This window comes from Myotis yumanensis, unplaced genomic scaffold (genome assembly GCF_028538775.1).
Source record: "Myotis yumanensis isolate MYYU_CA2020_CCGP unplaced genomic scaffold, mMyoYum1.0.hap1 SCAF_14, whole genome shotgun sequence".
NCBI lineage: Eukaryota > Metazoa > Chordata > Mammalia > Chiroptera > Vespertilionidae > Myotis > Myotis yumanensis.
This window is the reverse complement of record NW_027223765.1, coordinates 28,510,840-28,525,203: the sequence shown is the minus strand read 5'-3', so window position 1 is coordinate 28,525,203 and position 14,364 is coordinate 28,510,840. Positions and strand designations below refer to the sequence as shown.

Genomic DNA, 14,364 nt, shown 5'->3' with positions numbered 1-14,364 from the left:
CCCATTTGAATTTATTTCTAGGTGCTAACTGCCAAAGAAAGGAAAACTCAAATAGATGATAGAAACAAATTGACTGAGCATTTTATTATCACACTTCCTATGTTGTTATCAAAGGTACAATTTCATTATATTTTTGTAATAATATATCACGGAGTTTGCATATTACAATATACTATTAAAGTAGTTACTTACTTCTTTTGTATTTTTTCTTCCTTCTAGTATTCTGCAGATGCAGAGAAAGTAGCAAACTTGCTACAAATCCCACAGTATTTTGATCTAGAAATTTATAGCACAGGTAGAATGGAAAAGGTAAGACACTATGAAATTGAAATTCTGCTATTGTATTGAGTTTTATTAACTAGAATATTTTAATCATGTGATCATATAGACTTATTTGTTATTTGACAGATGCTTATTTTTGTTTTATCTAAATATAGTTGCACGCTTTTTTTCTCTCCTCAGCATCTGGATGCTTTATTAAAACAGATTAAGTTTGTTGTGGAGAAACATGTAGAATCAGATGTTCTAGAAGCCTGCAGTAAAACCTATAGCATTTTATGCAGTGAAGAGTATACCATCCAGAATAGAGTTGACATAGCTCGAAGCCAGCTGATTGATGAGTTTGTAGATCGATTCAATCATTCTGTGGAAGAACTATTGCAAGAGGTATGTTTTAAAGTTAATGTGTACATGTAATAATTTTGGCTAATTATTAAAGGTAGCTGAGTATATAAATTGTTTCCATTTTAAAATAAAATTTAGTCAAATTCTCTACTCCTTTCAGAACTTAGCAGCATTATTGTAATTGTTCATCCTATAAAGGTCAGCCTTTGTTATACTTTTTTTTTAAGATTTTTAATTGATTTTTATTGAAAGGAGAGAGAGAGCGAAAGAAACATTGATGTGAGAGGGAAACATGGATCTGCTGCCTCCTGCATGTTTTCTACCAGGGATCAAGCCCAAAACCAAGGTATGTACCCTGGCCAGGAATCAAACTGGCAACCTTTTGGTGCACAGGATGATGTCCAACCAACTGAGCCACACTGGCCAGGGCTTTATTTTTTAAATTTCTTTCAAACAAGCTGGATTTTTTTTTTTTTTTTTTTTTTTTTTTTGTCTTTTAAGAAAAATCTTGTTAAGGGCTGACTTTTTTTTTTAATGTTAGATCTCTTCATACTTTTTAAAAAATATTTTTATTGATATCAGAGAGGAAGGGAGAGAGAGATAAAAACATCAATGATGAGAGAGAATTACTTATCAGCCGCCTCCTGCACAGCCTCTACTGGGGATCAAGCCCACAACCCAGGCAAGGACACTGATTAGGAATAGAACCATGACCTCCTGGTTCATTGGTCGACATTCAACTACTGAGCCATGCCAGCCAGGCAAGGAATGGCTTTTCTTAAATCTTTTTTTTTTAATTTTCTAATCCTGTAATCTAATTTGCATTTTAATATTACTTTATGATATGTTAATGCATAGAACATTAAAATTATGTGCTTATGAGGGATGGCTGATTACTAGTGGTGTGCCCAAGATAGCAGGAAGCCTCTCCAACTGGTTATTTTTGTGATTATTTCTGTAATTCTCGAATCCTGTCTTCTCCCTCCAATCTGAGTAAGGCAACCGTGAAACGTCACAGTTTTCTATGCTCTGAGATCCAAGCTGATGATCTTCTTAATCCATGTAACCGATTTTCCCCTACTTTTAATTTTACAAAAAAATTTAACCATTTTTGATGTTGTATTGTGATTTATTTCTCACTGTTGGGATTATGGGTATCTTTCCTTTTTTGTCTGTTTTATTTTATTTGTATTTTGTTAATTACCAGCAGTGAATATGTACTTTTTATATAATAACTAGAGGCCCGGTGCACAAAAATTTGTGCACTCGGGGGGGTCCCTCAGCCCTGCCTATGCCCTCTCACAGTCTGGCACCCCTAGGGAGATGTCCACCAGCTGGCTTAGGCCTGCTCCCCGGGGGACTGGGCCTAAGCTGACAGTCTGGCAGCCCGGGAGCCCTCAGGGGATGTCCACTTGCCAGCGGGGAGCAGGCCAAAGCTGCAGTCGGACATCCTTAGCGCTGCTGAGGAGGCGGGAGAGGCTCCCACCACCACCACTGTACTGGCAGCCGGCAGCCTGGTTTGTGGCTGAGCAGAGCTCCCCCTGTGGGAGCGCACTGACCACCAGGGGCAGCTCCTGCATTGAGCTTCTGCCTTCTGGTGGTCTGTGTGTGTCATAGTGACCAGTCATTCCCAGTTGTTCTGCTGTTAGGGTCAATTTGCATATTACCCTTTTATTATATAGGATAGAGGCCTGGTGCATGGGTGGGGGCTGGCTGGTTTGCCCTGAAGGGTGTCCCGGATCAGGGTGGGGGTCCCGCTGGGGTGCCTGGCCAGCCTGGGTGATGGGCTGAGGGCCGTTTTCAGGCTGGCCAAACCCCCCAGCAGGGACCCTCACCCCATGGGAGTGTGGCCAGCCTGGGTGAGGCTCTGAGGGCCGTTTTCAGGCTGGCCATGGCCGAGGGCTGGAAGCAGGTATCTGGGATTTATTTATCTTCTATAATTAAAACTTTGTAGCCTTGAGCGGAGCTCAGAGCCGGCAGGGCAGGCGGGAAGCTTGGCTTCCTCCATTGCCGGGGGCAACCCAAGCCTCCTGCTCGCTCCAGCTCCATGGCTGCCATCTTAGTTGGGTTGATTTGCATATTTGCTCCTGATTGGCTTGTGGGCGTGGCTTGTGGGTGTAGCAGAGGTACGGTCGATTTGTATGTTTCCCTTTTATTAGATTAGATAACAATTTTTATTTAAGCAGTAAGTATTAATAGACTTTCATGTGAATTTGAGGATACATTAAGGTGTGGTAATAAAGTGATGCCTACTTTTTATTTATAGGGAGAAGAAGCTGATGATGATGATATTTACAACGTGCTTTCTACATTAAAACGGTTAACCTCTTTTCACAAGTACGTGGTTTCATTGGAAGTAGATTGTAGATTCAGTGAAAAGCAGATTAGTCAACATAAAACAGACTGATTATATTTGTAATGTTTAACATCCATATAACAGTGGGAAATTTTAAAGAAATATCAAGGTGTTGTACAGTTTTTCTTTATTATTCTAATTTTCTTCAGGTAAATTATAGGGTTTTATTTTAATACTAGAGGCCTGATGCATGAAATTCGTGCAAGAGTAGGCCTTCCTTCCCCCAGCTGCCTGCACCCGGGACCCGGGCTTCCCTCTGGCTGCTGGCACCCAGGACCTGGGCTTCCCTCCGGCTGCCAGCACCCAGGACTGGGGCTTCCCTCGCAGAAGGAAGCAGCCCGCTGGTTGGTGACGTGGCCTCCCTCTACAGGGTGATCATGGAGCCCCCCCGATTGATCGCCCTGCCGGTCGTTTGCCTGGGCCTCCCTCTGCGGACAATCATGGGCTGATGGCTGGGCTCCCGACCAATTGGATTGCAACTACCTTGGCTGGCCTGGTGCCAGTGGGTGTCATACCGTGGTCCCGGATGGTCGTCCAGATGGTTGTTGTTATTCTGCTGTTCAGCTCTTCGGTCAATTTGCATATTATGCTTTTATTATATAGGATGGTTACTTAAGGAGTAAGATTTCTCATTCCCTGTAATAAGTGCACACTGTAAAGGTTTAAGTTAATTGTATTTTTAACAAATTTGATGAGCTTATTCTGTAAGCTAGCATTTCAGAAGTATAATTTTCAATGGATAGTTTCTTAAAGTCTTACTAAATAGGAAAAAAACATGTTTTGGGGAAAGCCATGAAAGTTATTTCTGTGAACTTTTATTTTTGAATTGTTCTTGTTTTATGTAGACAGAGCAGTTGGATTTGAATAAGGACAAAAGGCTTGTTCGAGGAAATAAGTATCATTTTCAAATTGTAATTTGCATGTCCCTTATAATAAGACATGCTTATCTTCTCTATAAAGAAAGGAAAATAGAGAACTTTGTTGTCAAAAGAATGTTTAGGTGTAGGCCTACATCAGTAAATACTTCAGATTTCAAAGCAATGTCCCAAATCAAAGCCTTTTTTAAAAAAATATATTTCTTTATTGATTTCAGAGAGGAAGGGAGAGGGAGAGAGAGATAGAAATATCAATGATGAGAGAGAATCATTGATCGGCTGCCTCCCGCACACCCCCTACTGGGGATCGAGCCCGCAACCCAGGCATGTGCCCTTGGCCGGAATCGAACCTGGGACCCTTCAGTCCGCAGGCTGACGCTCTATCCACTGAGCCAAGCTGGCTAGGGCTAAGCCTTTTTTTTTATATACAATATGTTGTTTGATATTTCATGGAGACACAAACTTATTTTTTAAAATATTTAGATGTATGAAAATAAAAGTTGACAGCCAATTATCTGCTATTTTTAGTAGTAGAGCTCATGACTATTTAAAATGTCAGCATTATCTCATTCAGAACTCCTCAGCCCATGTAAATAGCTACACTAAAGTTATTGGGCTTTGCCATATTTTCTTTACCCTGGTTTTGTCTAATCTTTTTAAAAATACATTTGCTTAATCCTGTGTGATCTCAGGATTTGCTTAAATGTATTTTAAAATATACTAGAAGAGAGAGAACTATGGGATATGAGCTTAGGTTGACCCTGTTGTAGTAATCTTCACTTAAATGTGTGAAGGTTTTTTGTTTGTTTTTTATTATGGTACTAGAGGCCCGATGCACGAAATTCGTACAAGGGGCTCAGCCCCCGCCGCCACGGCGGCTGCCTTGGCCTCCGCCCACCATGGTGGTCGCAGGCCTCTGCCTCGGCCCCTGCCCACCGCGGCTTCTTCCAGAAGGTCGTCCAGAAGGACGTTCTATCTAATTAGCATATTAAGCTTTTATTATTATAGATCGTTTTGTTTTATTTTAAAATGTGTGAAGTTTTGTTATTATTGATTTCTTTTAATGAATTCCTAATATCAGCTTGAGCTCTCTCCGCCTCTTTATTTCCCCCTCATTTCCCTCTTTTTTTCTTCTTAAGTATGAGCACTCGAACATTTCCTTTATGGATCTCTTTCAACTCTACAAGAAAATGAAGTTATTTTACTTAAAGTCATTTTGTTTAAAATTTCCTTCATTCTAGAATAAAGTTAATACATTTTGTTTATTTTAGCGCTCATGATCTCACAAAATGGGATCTGTTTGGTAATTGCTACAGATTATTGAAGACTGGAATTGAACATGGAGCTATGCCAGAACAGGTAGGAGTTTACTAGTCTTCCTTCTATCTCATTCCAGAAAGGTAAAGTTTTTTGCGATCACACAGGATTATCAAAAGCCTTTCATAGAAAGTAGTTGATAATTCTTTAATGTAGCTACCTTCTTTGAGGATTCTTGCCATAGCGATTAAATGTTACTGATAGATATATCTTCAGGTTTAAGCAGAAAAAAATAGGAAACCTTTGCTATAATGTTCTCAAAAATTTTATGTTAAGATAAGCATTTTTAGGGTAACATCCGTATTTCTTTGAAATGGTAAGATGACCATATTATTGTCTAAATAAGTGTTCTTTTAAAAGTGAAAAGGAGTGCTATTAATTACTCTAGGCATTAGCCAAATGGTTACCCTCCAGTAAGGTCCTCTGTGATTTGGTTTCTACTGATTTAGACTTCTTTCTTCCTCCCTCCCTTCCTCCCTTCCTTCCTTCCTTCCTTTCTTTTTTTTTTTTTTAGAGAGGGAGGAAGGGGTAGAGAGATGGAGACACAGACATCGATTTGTGGTTCCACTTATTTATGCATTCATTGGTTGCTTCTTGTATGTGCCCATACTGGAGATGGAATCTGCAACCATGGCATATCTGGACAACACTTTTAACCAACTGAGCTACCCAGCCAGGGCTGATCTAGTTAGTCTTAGTTTATGCTCTATGAATCTTTTCACAGTTATCGAAGAAGCATCCTTTGAATTTTCTATTCCTTCCCTTATGTTTCCCTTTATTACCAGATTAAATCTTATATCTTTCTTTAAAGATTTAGTATAGATTTTTGCTTCTCTAGAAAGTTTTTCCTAACCATTATCACTTTCTATTCCTGGCTAACATGTGAGTTCCTCTTCTCTCCCCTCAACACATTACCCCATGTATGTATACTTTATCAGACCAATTATTAAATTATTATAATTGTTACTAATTTGTCTTTTCAGTTGATTGTTCTCTGAGATGAGGGAATATGTTTGTTTTTAAGCCCCTGTGTCTAGCACTAGGCTTAGATACTGAATAAATATCTGTTTTAAGAACAGAGTTCAGACAGTGAACATTTGGTAATAGTGTCTTTTTTTAAAAATGGTTATTATTTTAAATTTCCATACATTTATGCCTCTAGGCTAGGATGATGTATTTCTTTTTTTTCTTTTTTTTACCAAATGTTATTTTATATATGCTCCTTAATTCTATAAAACTTTTGGCCTATAAGCTATGATACATATTGTATGATATAAACTGTACAAATGTAAATTATGTCTCATTTGTTTGAATTTTTTTATTTGATACAGATAGTCGTACAGGCATTGCAGTGTTCCCATTACTCGATTCTTTGGCAGTTGGTGAAAATTACTGATGGTTCTCCTTCCAAAGTAAGTAAGAGTTTCTGTAGGCAGAAGAGTTATTACTAAAATAAAATAACCTTCATTCATTTATATTTAATAAGTTATTGTTATTAGTTACAGCAAATTATCTTGACTAAAACATAAAATAATTTTTTTGTTATCAATTTTTGTTTTATCCTATGAGTAAGTGTATTTTATCTTTTTGGAAGATAACCAGTCTTCAAGCAATAGATATATACTTTTATTTGTACAAAAGTTAAAATTCTTATAGGAAATAACCATAGTAGAAACCAAAAGAGGTCTGATAGGTAACATGTTATAAAAAATAGAGTAATATTGGGAGATAACAGTATGCAGCTTTCAGTTCTGGCATCATGGCACCTTGGGACTCAAACTGAACAACAAACACTCTTGTTAAAAACAACTCAAATTATTGGATAATTTTTTTTTAACTTTTAATTTTTGACTGACCATGCAAAACAAAAAGGTACAAACCAGATATTAAATGGAACCAGAATTCAAGAGAGTCGGCAAAGCACTGAAGCCTACTTAACCTTAAGGATCTTTTCTAATCTAGACAAATTATAAGGCCCTCCCAAGGTGGAATGTCTTACAGGTAGCACACCTCCCTGAAAATTTGGGGTCCTAAAGAGCTACTCCCAGCTCAAGGGTAAATTAGAAATAAACCCACACCAGCTCCATGAATGGAGAAATACAAGGAAAACAGCCTGTCTTAAATTTGTCACTGATTAAAAGGGAGAAAACAGGTGTCCCAGTAAGATGTATAACCATGAGCTGGCTTTCACATAGGTTTTCACCCTAAAATTATACTACTTCAGTGGTCCATTAAAAAATAAAAAACGAGATTTTGATTTAAAAAGTCTATATCACTCTTGAAATGAGAGCGGCTTGAACATATGAGTAAAGAGCAAACACTTGATAAAGGACCAAATCAAAATATTAGGATATTTACATATCCTCATCTTAACAAAACAGAAGCTGTTCAACCAATAAAGAAGGTCAATAATACATTTCTATACAGAATCAATAACTTGAGATGAAGCATTTTTTTTCTCAGAGAAAGATTTTTTTTAACCTTATGATTAAAAATTTGAGGAATTCACTGCCTTTAAAAAGTAATTGGAGTTTTTTGTTCTTAATTAGAAGAGTAATGATATATTGGTTAGCTTCCTGGTTGTTTTTATTTTATTTTATTGACAATTTAGTCTTGATAAGCAAAAACTAAAGTTAACCTTTTGTAGTAAACAAAGCCACTTGAAAATTGCATTACATCCTCATGTTTTTTAAAATGTTCGTTAATTTGGTCAAATTAACCGAGATTGAACATATGTAAGTTAAATTTTGATAACAAGAGTTTATTATATGTTACACACGATTAACTTCTATTCTAATTTATTCTGGTTGGTTTTGTATTCTTTTTTTTCCCACTGAGGTCATTTTGCTTATCTGAGGCACAGATTTTTTTGATTGTCATTGCAAGGAGAGCAATGCAGATTTTGTGGCCAGCACTGATTTCTTTTATGCTAGAAACAATGATATAGCATCTTTTTTTTTTTTTTTATAATCCTCACTTAAGGATATTTTTCCATTGATTTTTAGAGAGTGTGGAAGGGAGAGGGAGAGACAGAAACACCGATGTGAAAGAGACACATTGATCTGTTGCCTCCCGCATGACCCCAACCAGGGCTGGAAGCCTGCAACCGAGGTACGCGTGCCCTTGACTGGAATCAAACCCAGGACCCTTCAGTCCACAGGCCGATGCTCTATCCACTGAGCCAAACTAGCTAGGGTGCTATAGCATCTTTTAGGTGTTTTCATTATTCGGTTGATTTCTATTTATAGATTTTTGTTCATTTATATAATAAGTGAAATTCTTACATAGGTGTCTCTCAAGTTATTCTCACTTTGAAGTTGTTGATAATTTTTCTTTCAGAATATATTTAGTAATTATTGTGTTCAGTTGTGTCTATAAAGTGGTTTTCTAAGTGATAATCTTAAAAAGCATGAATCTTTAAGATACATGCAAACTTAAAAAAATTAATCTTTCATTGCTAAGATTCTTTTAAAACAATTATTTTAATGACTCATATAATAATTACTAGATTAGGAATTTTCAAGCTTTCTATATAGGATATCTTTGAAAATTTAATAGCCACATACATAAGCTTTGTACACATATAATTTATATTACTAACATCCCAATTGATAAGATATTGATAACTATAGTTCTAGCCGGGGACTATATTGTTATGCAAATAATCTTGAGGCAAGTCACTTATATTGCAGAGACACAGACAACAGCATGGTGATAGCCAGAGGAAAAGGGATGGGGTTAGGTGGAAGAGGGCAAAGGGGTGATAAATTGGGACAGAAAGAGACTTTAGTTTGGGTCATGGCCACATGATGCAGTATGCAGATGTTTTGTTGAGTTATACACTTGAAACATGTATGATTTTGTAAAACAATGTCACCCCAGTGAACGCAATAAAAAGAAAAATTTAAAGCAGACAACTTATGTCAAAGCATTTACATCGATTATAAAGTGCTTTCCAGATACTAATAACAATCTTAAAAATCACTTACCTGTGTTTAAGGTTACTTATTTATAAAATTGAAAGTTGTATTGTGCCAACCTTTTCTGTCTCTAAGATTCTGTAATCTATGTTATGATTAATAACTGCTATATTAAAGATGTCTGGGTAGATATACTAGAATCTTAACAGTGTTTATCTCTGGGAAATAGAAATTCTTTGGGGGCAGACATAAGAAGAAATTTACTTTTCACTTTATACCTTTTGATACTGTTTGAGTGGTAGTTTTGTTGGTGATTCTTAAAAGTGATAATTTTATCACAAAAATTAATTTTTTAAGACTACTAGTACAAAAGCATCTTGATTCTCCATTCTAAACTTAGGTCTGATTTATCACATATAATTCACAGTTGTTGAACTTGAATACTAGAAAAATGCTTAGTGTGTTCTATATCTTATTTGCAATAATAGCATTATTCTTTTGTTTATAAATGTAATATTAGAGCTATCAGAGAATTTAGAAATTATTTGATGAAACCTGTTCTTTTTAGATAAGGCCTACAGGGGGAGATTGTTATTAACACTGTTGATGTTTTACTATTTTTTAATACATGTTTTTATTGATTTCAGAGGAAGAGAGAGGGAGAGAGAAATAGAAACGTCAATGATGGGAGAGAACCATCCATCAGCTGCCTCCTGCATGCCCCCTACTGGGGATCAAGCCGGCAGCCTGGGCATATGCCCTGACCAGGAATTGAAATGTTACCTCCTGGTTCAGAGGTCATTTTGTAAATCACTTTAATATAAATGCTCTAAATTAATTAAATCTTCATTTTATAAAGTAGATATTACCATAGTCTTATTTTACAGATAAGGAACCTGATTACTTAGAAAAATTGGACTTGCCTAAAATTATAAGTCTTTTGAATCTCACTCAATCTAGTTGTTTTTCTGTTAACATTCTTTAAATTCTTGTATTATTAAGCTTTTAATACAACTTGTTCTAGAGAGTTTTATTGTGGCTTTTTAAAAATTATTTTCTAAAGGCTGGCATGTTGGTTGACTCCTCACTAAATACAAATGTCTGTTAATCAGTTGGGTATATTGAAAAATTATGTCATATAGCCTTTTTTTTTTCATCATTCTGTATCTGTAAAGGCATTTGAATGATAAGTTACTATGGTTTTAAATGGCTTATTTTGTAATGCCAGTGGTTTAAAGTTAAAACATATGGAGGACTTTGGTAATGATGCACCTAAAATATTTTTCCCCTCTGTTTTCTAAAATTTAAAAGTAATTCAATAGGCTCTTGGGGTCTAAATATTTAATTTATAATGTAGATTATTTATAGACAACTTGAAAATCTTACTGCATTAATTAATATTTCTATTGTTGAAGTATTTCAAACATGTCAAACTCAAAGGCTAACACGGGCCAAATAAACAAGGTTTAAGTTTATGTGGGCCACAAAAAAACAAAAGCTTCAATTTTCATAGAAACGTAGGTTTATTTCGATAGAAACATGCTGAATACAAAGGGCTGAAATAAATGAGTAATCGTTAACAAAATAGAACATTTTAATAAAAAGTAGTATTTTTTTTCTTGAACATTAACTTACCAGACACTGAATAACTGCACAAATTAATAAACAACGCAGATAAACCTGTTTTTCTTGTTCTCCTAAAGTGAAATATGTCCTGTTGCGCACACCAAACAATTCAGTTCAAGACTAATGATGGGGCGATCAGCTGCTAAAATATTCGCTGCTAGTATTAGTAGAGAGAAATGGTGCACCTACGTGTAAGGCGCATAAGAGAAATGAATGCAACATGATTATATATAATAATCAGTCATTAGCGAACATTGTAGTTCGTTATTAATAATTATGTATTACAGAATATTGTAAAAATGAAGTTACGAAATTTTTATTAAAACGTTTCTTACATATCGTTTTATTGACTGGGCCGCAAAAATATTCATTGTGGGCCTCATGCTGCCCGTGGCCCGTGAATTTGACATGCTTGAAGTATTCTATATGATAAAAGGCTAATATGCAAATCTACCGAGTGGCAGAACGACCGGTCACTATGATGCACACTGACCACCAGGGGGCAGATGCTTAATGCAGGAGATGCCCCCCAGTGGTCAGTGTGCTCCCACAGGGGGAACGCCACTCAGCCAGAAGCCAGGCTCACGCCGCAGCAGCACTAAGGCTGTCCAACTGACAGCTTAGGCCCACTCCCCGCCATCAGTTGGACATCCCCCAAGGGCTCCTGGACTGCGAGAGGGCGCAGGTCGGACTGAGGGGAACCCCCCCAACCCCAGTGCTCGGATTTCATGCACCTGGCCTCTAGTTATGTTAATAATATGGAATGAACCATTTAGCTAGTGAAGGAGCTAACCAGCTGACCACTGTTTTTCTCTACTCATTAGTACATTTATAGAAACTCCTTTACTGGTAAATCTCTGAAGAGGTCACTTGCCATCTTTAGTTAATAAATTATATGTGTTAGTTTTTGGTGTAAAATATAAGGTAAAGTGCTTTTCATAAAGTTGGTCTTTCTTTCTTGAGTACATGTTCATTGTTAAAATAAATTGTCCTAATTTTACTACCTGTAGGTAACCACTGTTAATATTTTGGTATATTTTTTTTTAGTGTTTTCTTTTTACATATTTTTCAATCTTATTGAAATCATAATGTATATACAATTTTATGTCTCCTCTTCAATTAACATGGGATTTCCTTCAGTTATTAAAAGAAATGTCGATAGATATTTTTTTCTGTATGCATTTGTCCATCGTATAGCTATACCATAATTAATTTTACCATACCACTCTACTCTCTTTGATGTTTAGGTTGTAAACTTTTTAACTAATAAAATTAATGCCATGATCGGCATTTTGGTGCAAAAGCTTGTTCCGTGTTTTAAATTGTTTTATCTTATAGTCTTAGAAATGGAATTTGGGTCAAAGATTATACTTTTAAGGTTTGATACATATTGCCAAGTTGTTTTTTAGACAGTACGTTCTAAAATTTATTTTTCGAATCTATTATATGAATGGTAGTTATATTTGAAGTTTAAATTCAAATTATAGTTTAACTAAACAGTAAACACTATTTTATAAAATGAATATATGAGAAGCCTATATCAAGAACAGGATTAGATCTTTATTTGAAATGGAAGTGCACTGGGTTTCATCATTGGGTATTTCCTCTATTCCCCCTAATTTCCAGAGTTGAAGCTCTTTGGCAGTCTCACAGGTCATGCTCAGTATACTTTGTTCCGGTGCCCCCTAGTGCTGGTCCTGTAGAAGCAGCCTTCAGTTTCTCTCTAGCAGAAAACATCCTCCTTCTTCAGCTCCTTCTGGACATATACAAAGACTTTTAAAGAGCCAGGTAAATAAGAGTTAGGGCTAAAATCATGCCCCATTGCCTTTTTTGGCCTGGGGATCTAGAACTTATTTTTCCTACTGGGAGGAGCTGTCCTACTCTCTGTAATCTTAAATTTGCAGTGTTCTTAGCCTTACCCTGCATGTTTCTATTCTAGACAGCAGTAGGGAGGACCTGGGGCCAACATTCTTGCCTTCTGGATCCTGACCCTTTTCCTAATCCTTTAAATTAAAGAAAGTCAATATCCCTCATGTAGCTACAGATCAAATTATCATTGAGGTGTTTAGCTGTAAAATTTGTTCCATTGCCTTCTTAACTGAAGGATCTCCTCTGCAAATTCCAGCTTGTTTAACCTCTAAACAGACTGGGGAAGAGCAGTGTTAGGGTGAAGGTGGCCAGACTCATGAGGAGATACACTTAACCTTGCTGTTCTTCATATAAGCATACATTCCTAGAAATGTACTAGAAATAGGCTCAAATATAAAATAATCAACAGACTACTTTTTATACTTCCCCCTTTCCTTTTCCCTCCCCAGTCCTTTAGAATGTCAATGAATAAGAATGAGATAGCTTGCTCAGGTCCTTGCCCCAAGTTCCTATAATATCAAAATACAGGTACCACTTCTTCACCTGCAGAGGGGGGAGGGAATGGGACCAAGAGTGGGAATAATAGCTATCCCTCTAGGAACAAATGTTTAGCAATGTTATAACCATTTTACTTTATTCTTTTTTTTCTAGAATCTTTCCCATTACCTTTTATTTCTTGAGAATTCTATGCTCAATAACTATCTAGTTAGTTTTAAGCCTTCCCTATGAGTAGTTCATTACTTCAGAGTTGTTCTTTGATAATTGTGTTTTTGTTAATATTATATCTTACCTCAACTGCCTGATTGGTTGATCTAGGAAGGTTAGAGGTGAAAGATCCAAGTCTTGTTTTATATCCATTTCTTGTTTAGTGCTAAGAATTTTTTTTTTAAATCTGAAATACAGAAGTAGATAGGAGTTTAGACCAAATTCTGAGCTTCTTCGGATTTTATCCAACTCTAAAATTCAGAAAGATCTTTGGAAGCCAGAAGTAAATATGTTCAATTTAGAAAAGAAATTACAAGTCATTATTCCAACATGCCACAGTGGCTCAGTGATTGAGCATTGACCTATGAACCAGGAGGTCATGGTTCAATTCCTGGTCAGAGCATATGCCCGGGTTGCAGGCTCATTCTCCAGTAGGGGGTGTGGAGGAGGTATCCCATCAATGATTTGCTCTCATTATTGATGTTTCTCTCTCTCCCTCTCCCTTCCTCTCTGAAATCAATTAAATATATATATATATATATATATATATATATATATATATGTGTGTGTGTGTGTGTGTGTGTGTGTGTGTGTGTATGTATATTCATATATATATTCATATATACATATATATACATATATATATATATATATATATATATATATGAATGCCATGCTGTGTTATGAATCTGTCTACTCCTAAGCCTCCAGTCTTGGAGTTGCTATTTGATAGGGAATACCCTTCTATCCCTTAAGGCTGCCTCAGTTTCACTAGCCTGTCCAGTTGGATGCTGTTTTTACTTACACAGGTCTTGAAAGCACCTTTTATAAATACTCAGACACCTTAGGATATTTAATACCTCATGATCTAAGTAATGAGCCAGGACTGAAAAGATTTGTTCTAAATGACAATTATTATAAAGTAATAATGTGTTTTAACTGAGCTTATCAGAGGTCTAAGGCAACATTAACAATTTAAACAAAACATAAAACTTCTTTCTTTCTTGTACAGGTATTGGATATTTTCTCTGCCAAATTAATGGTAAAAGAAGTTTACTTTCCTGTCAGGCCA

At 36.2% G+C, this 14,364-nt stretch overlaps 1 protein-coding gene across 3 annotated transcripts in view; it reads left to right on the top strand.

The window, feature by feature from the left end:
• STAG1 (STAG1 cohesin complex component) overlaps window positions 1-14,364 on the top strand; it is a 332,216-nt gene that overhangs the window by 273,338 nt on the left and 44,514 nt on the right. For all 3 annotated transcript variants that reach the window (XM_070433471.1, XM_070433469.1, XM_070433470.1), the window contains 6 exons: window positions 22-114; window positions 220-309; window positions 463-666; window positions 2,891-2,961; window positions 5,127-5,214; window positions 6,504-6,584. In XM_070433471.1, the coding sequence (XP_070289572.1) occupies window positions 22-114; window positions 220-309; window positions 463-666; window positions 2,891-2,961; window positions 5,127-5,214; window positions 6,504-6,584 (627 nt within the window). The remainder of the gene's footprint in view (window positions 1-21; window positions 115-219; window positions 310-462; window positions 667-2,890; window positions 2,962-5,126; window positions 5,215-6,503; window positions 6,585-14,364) is intronic.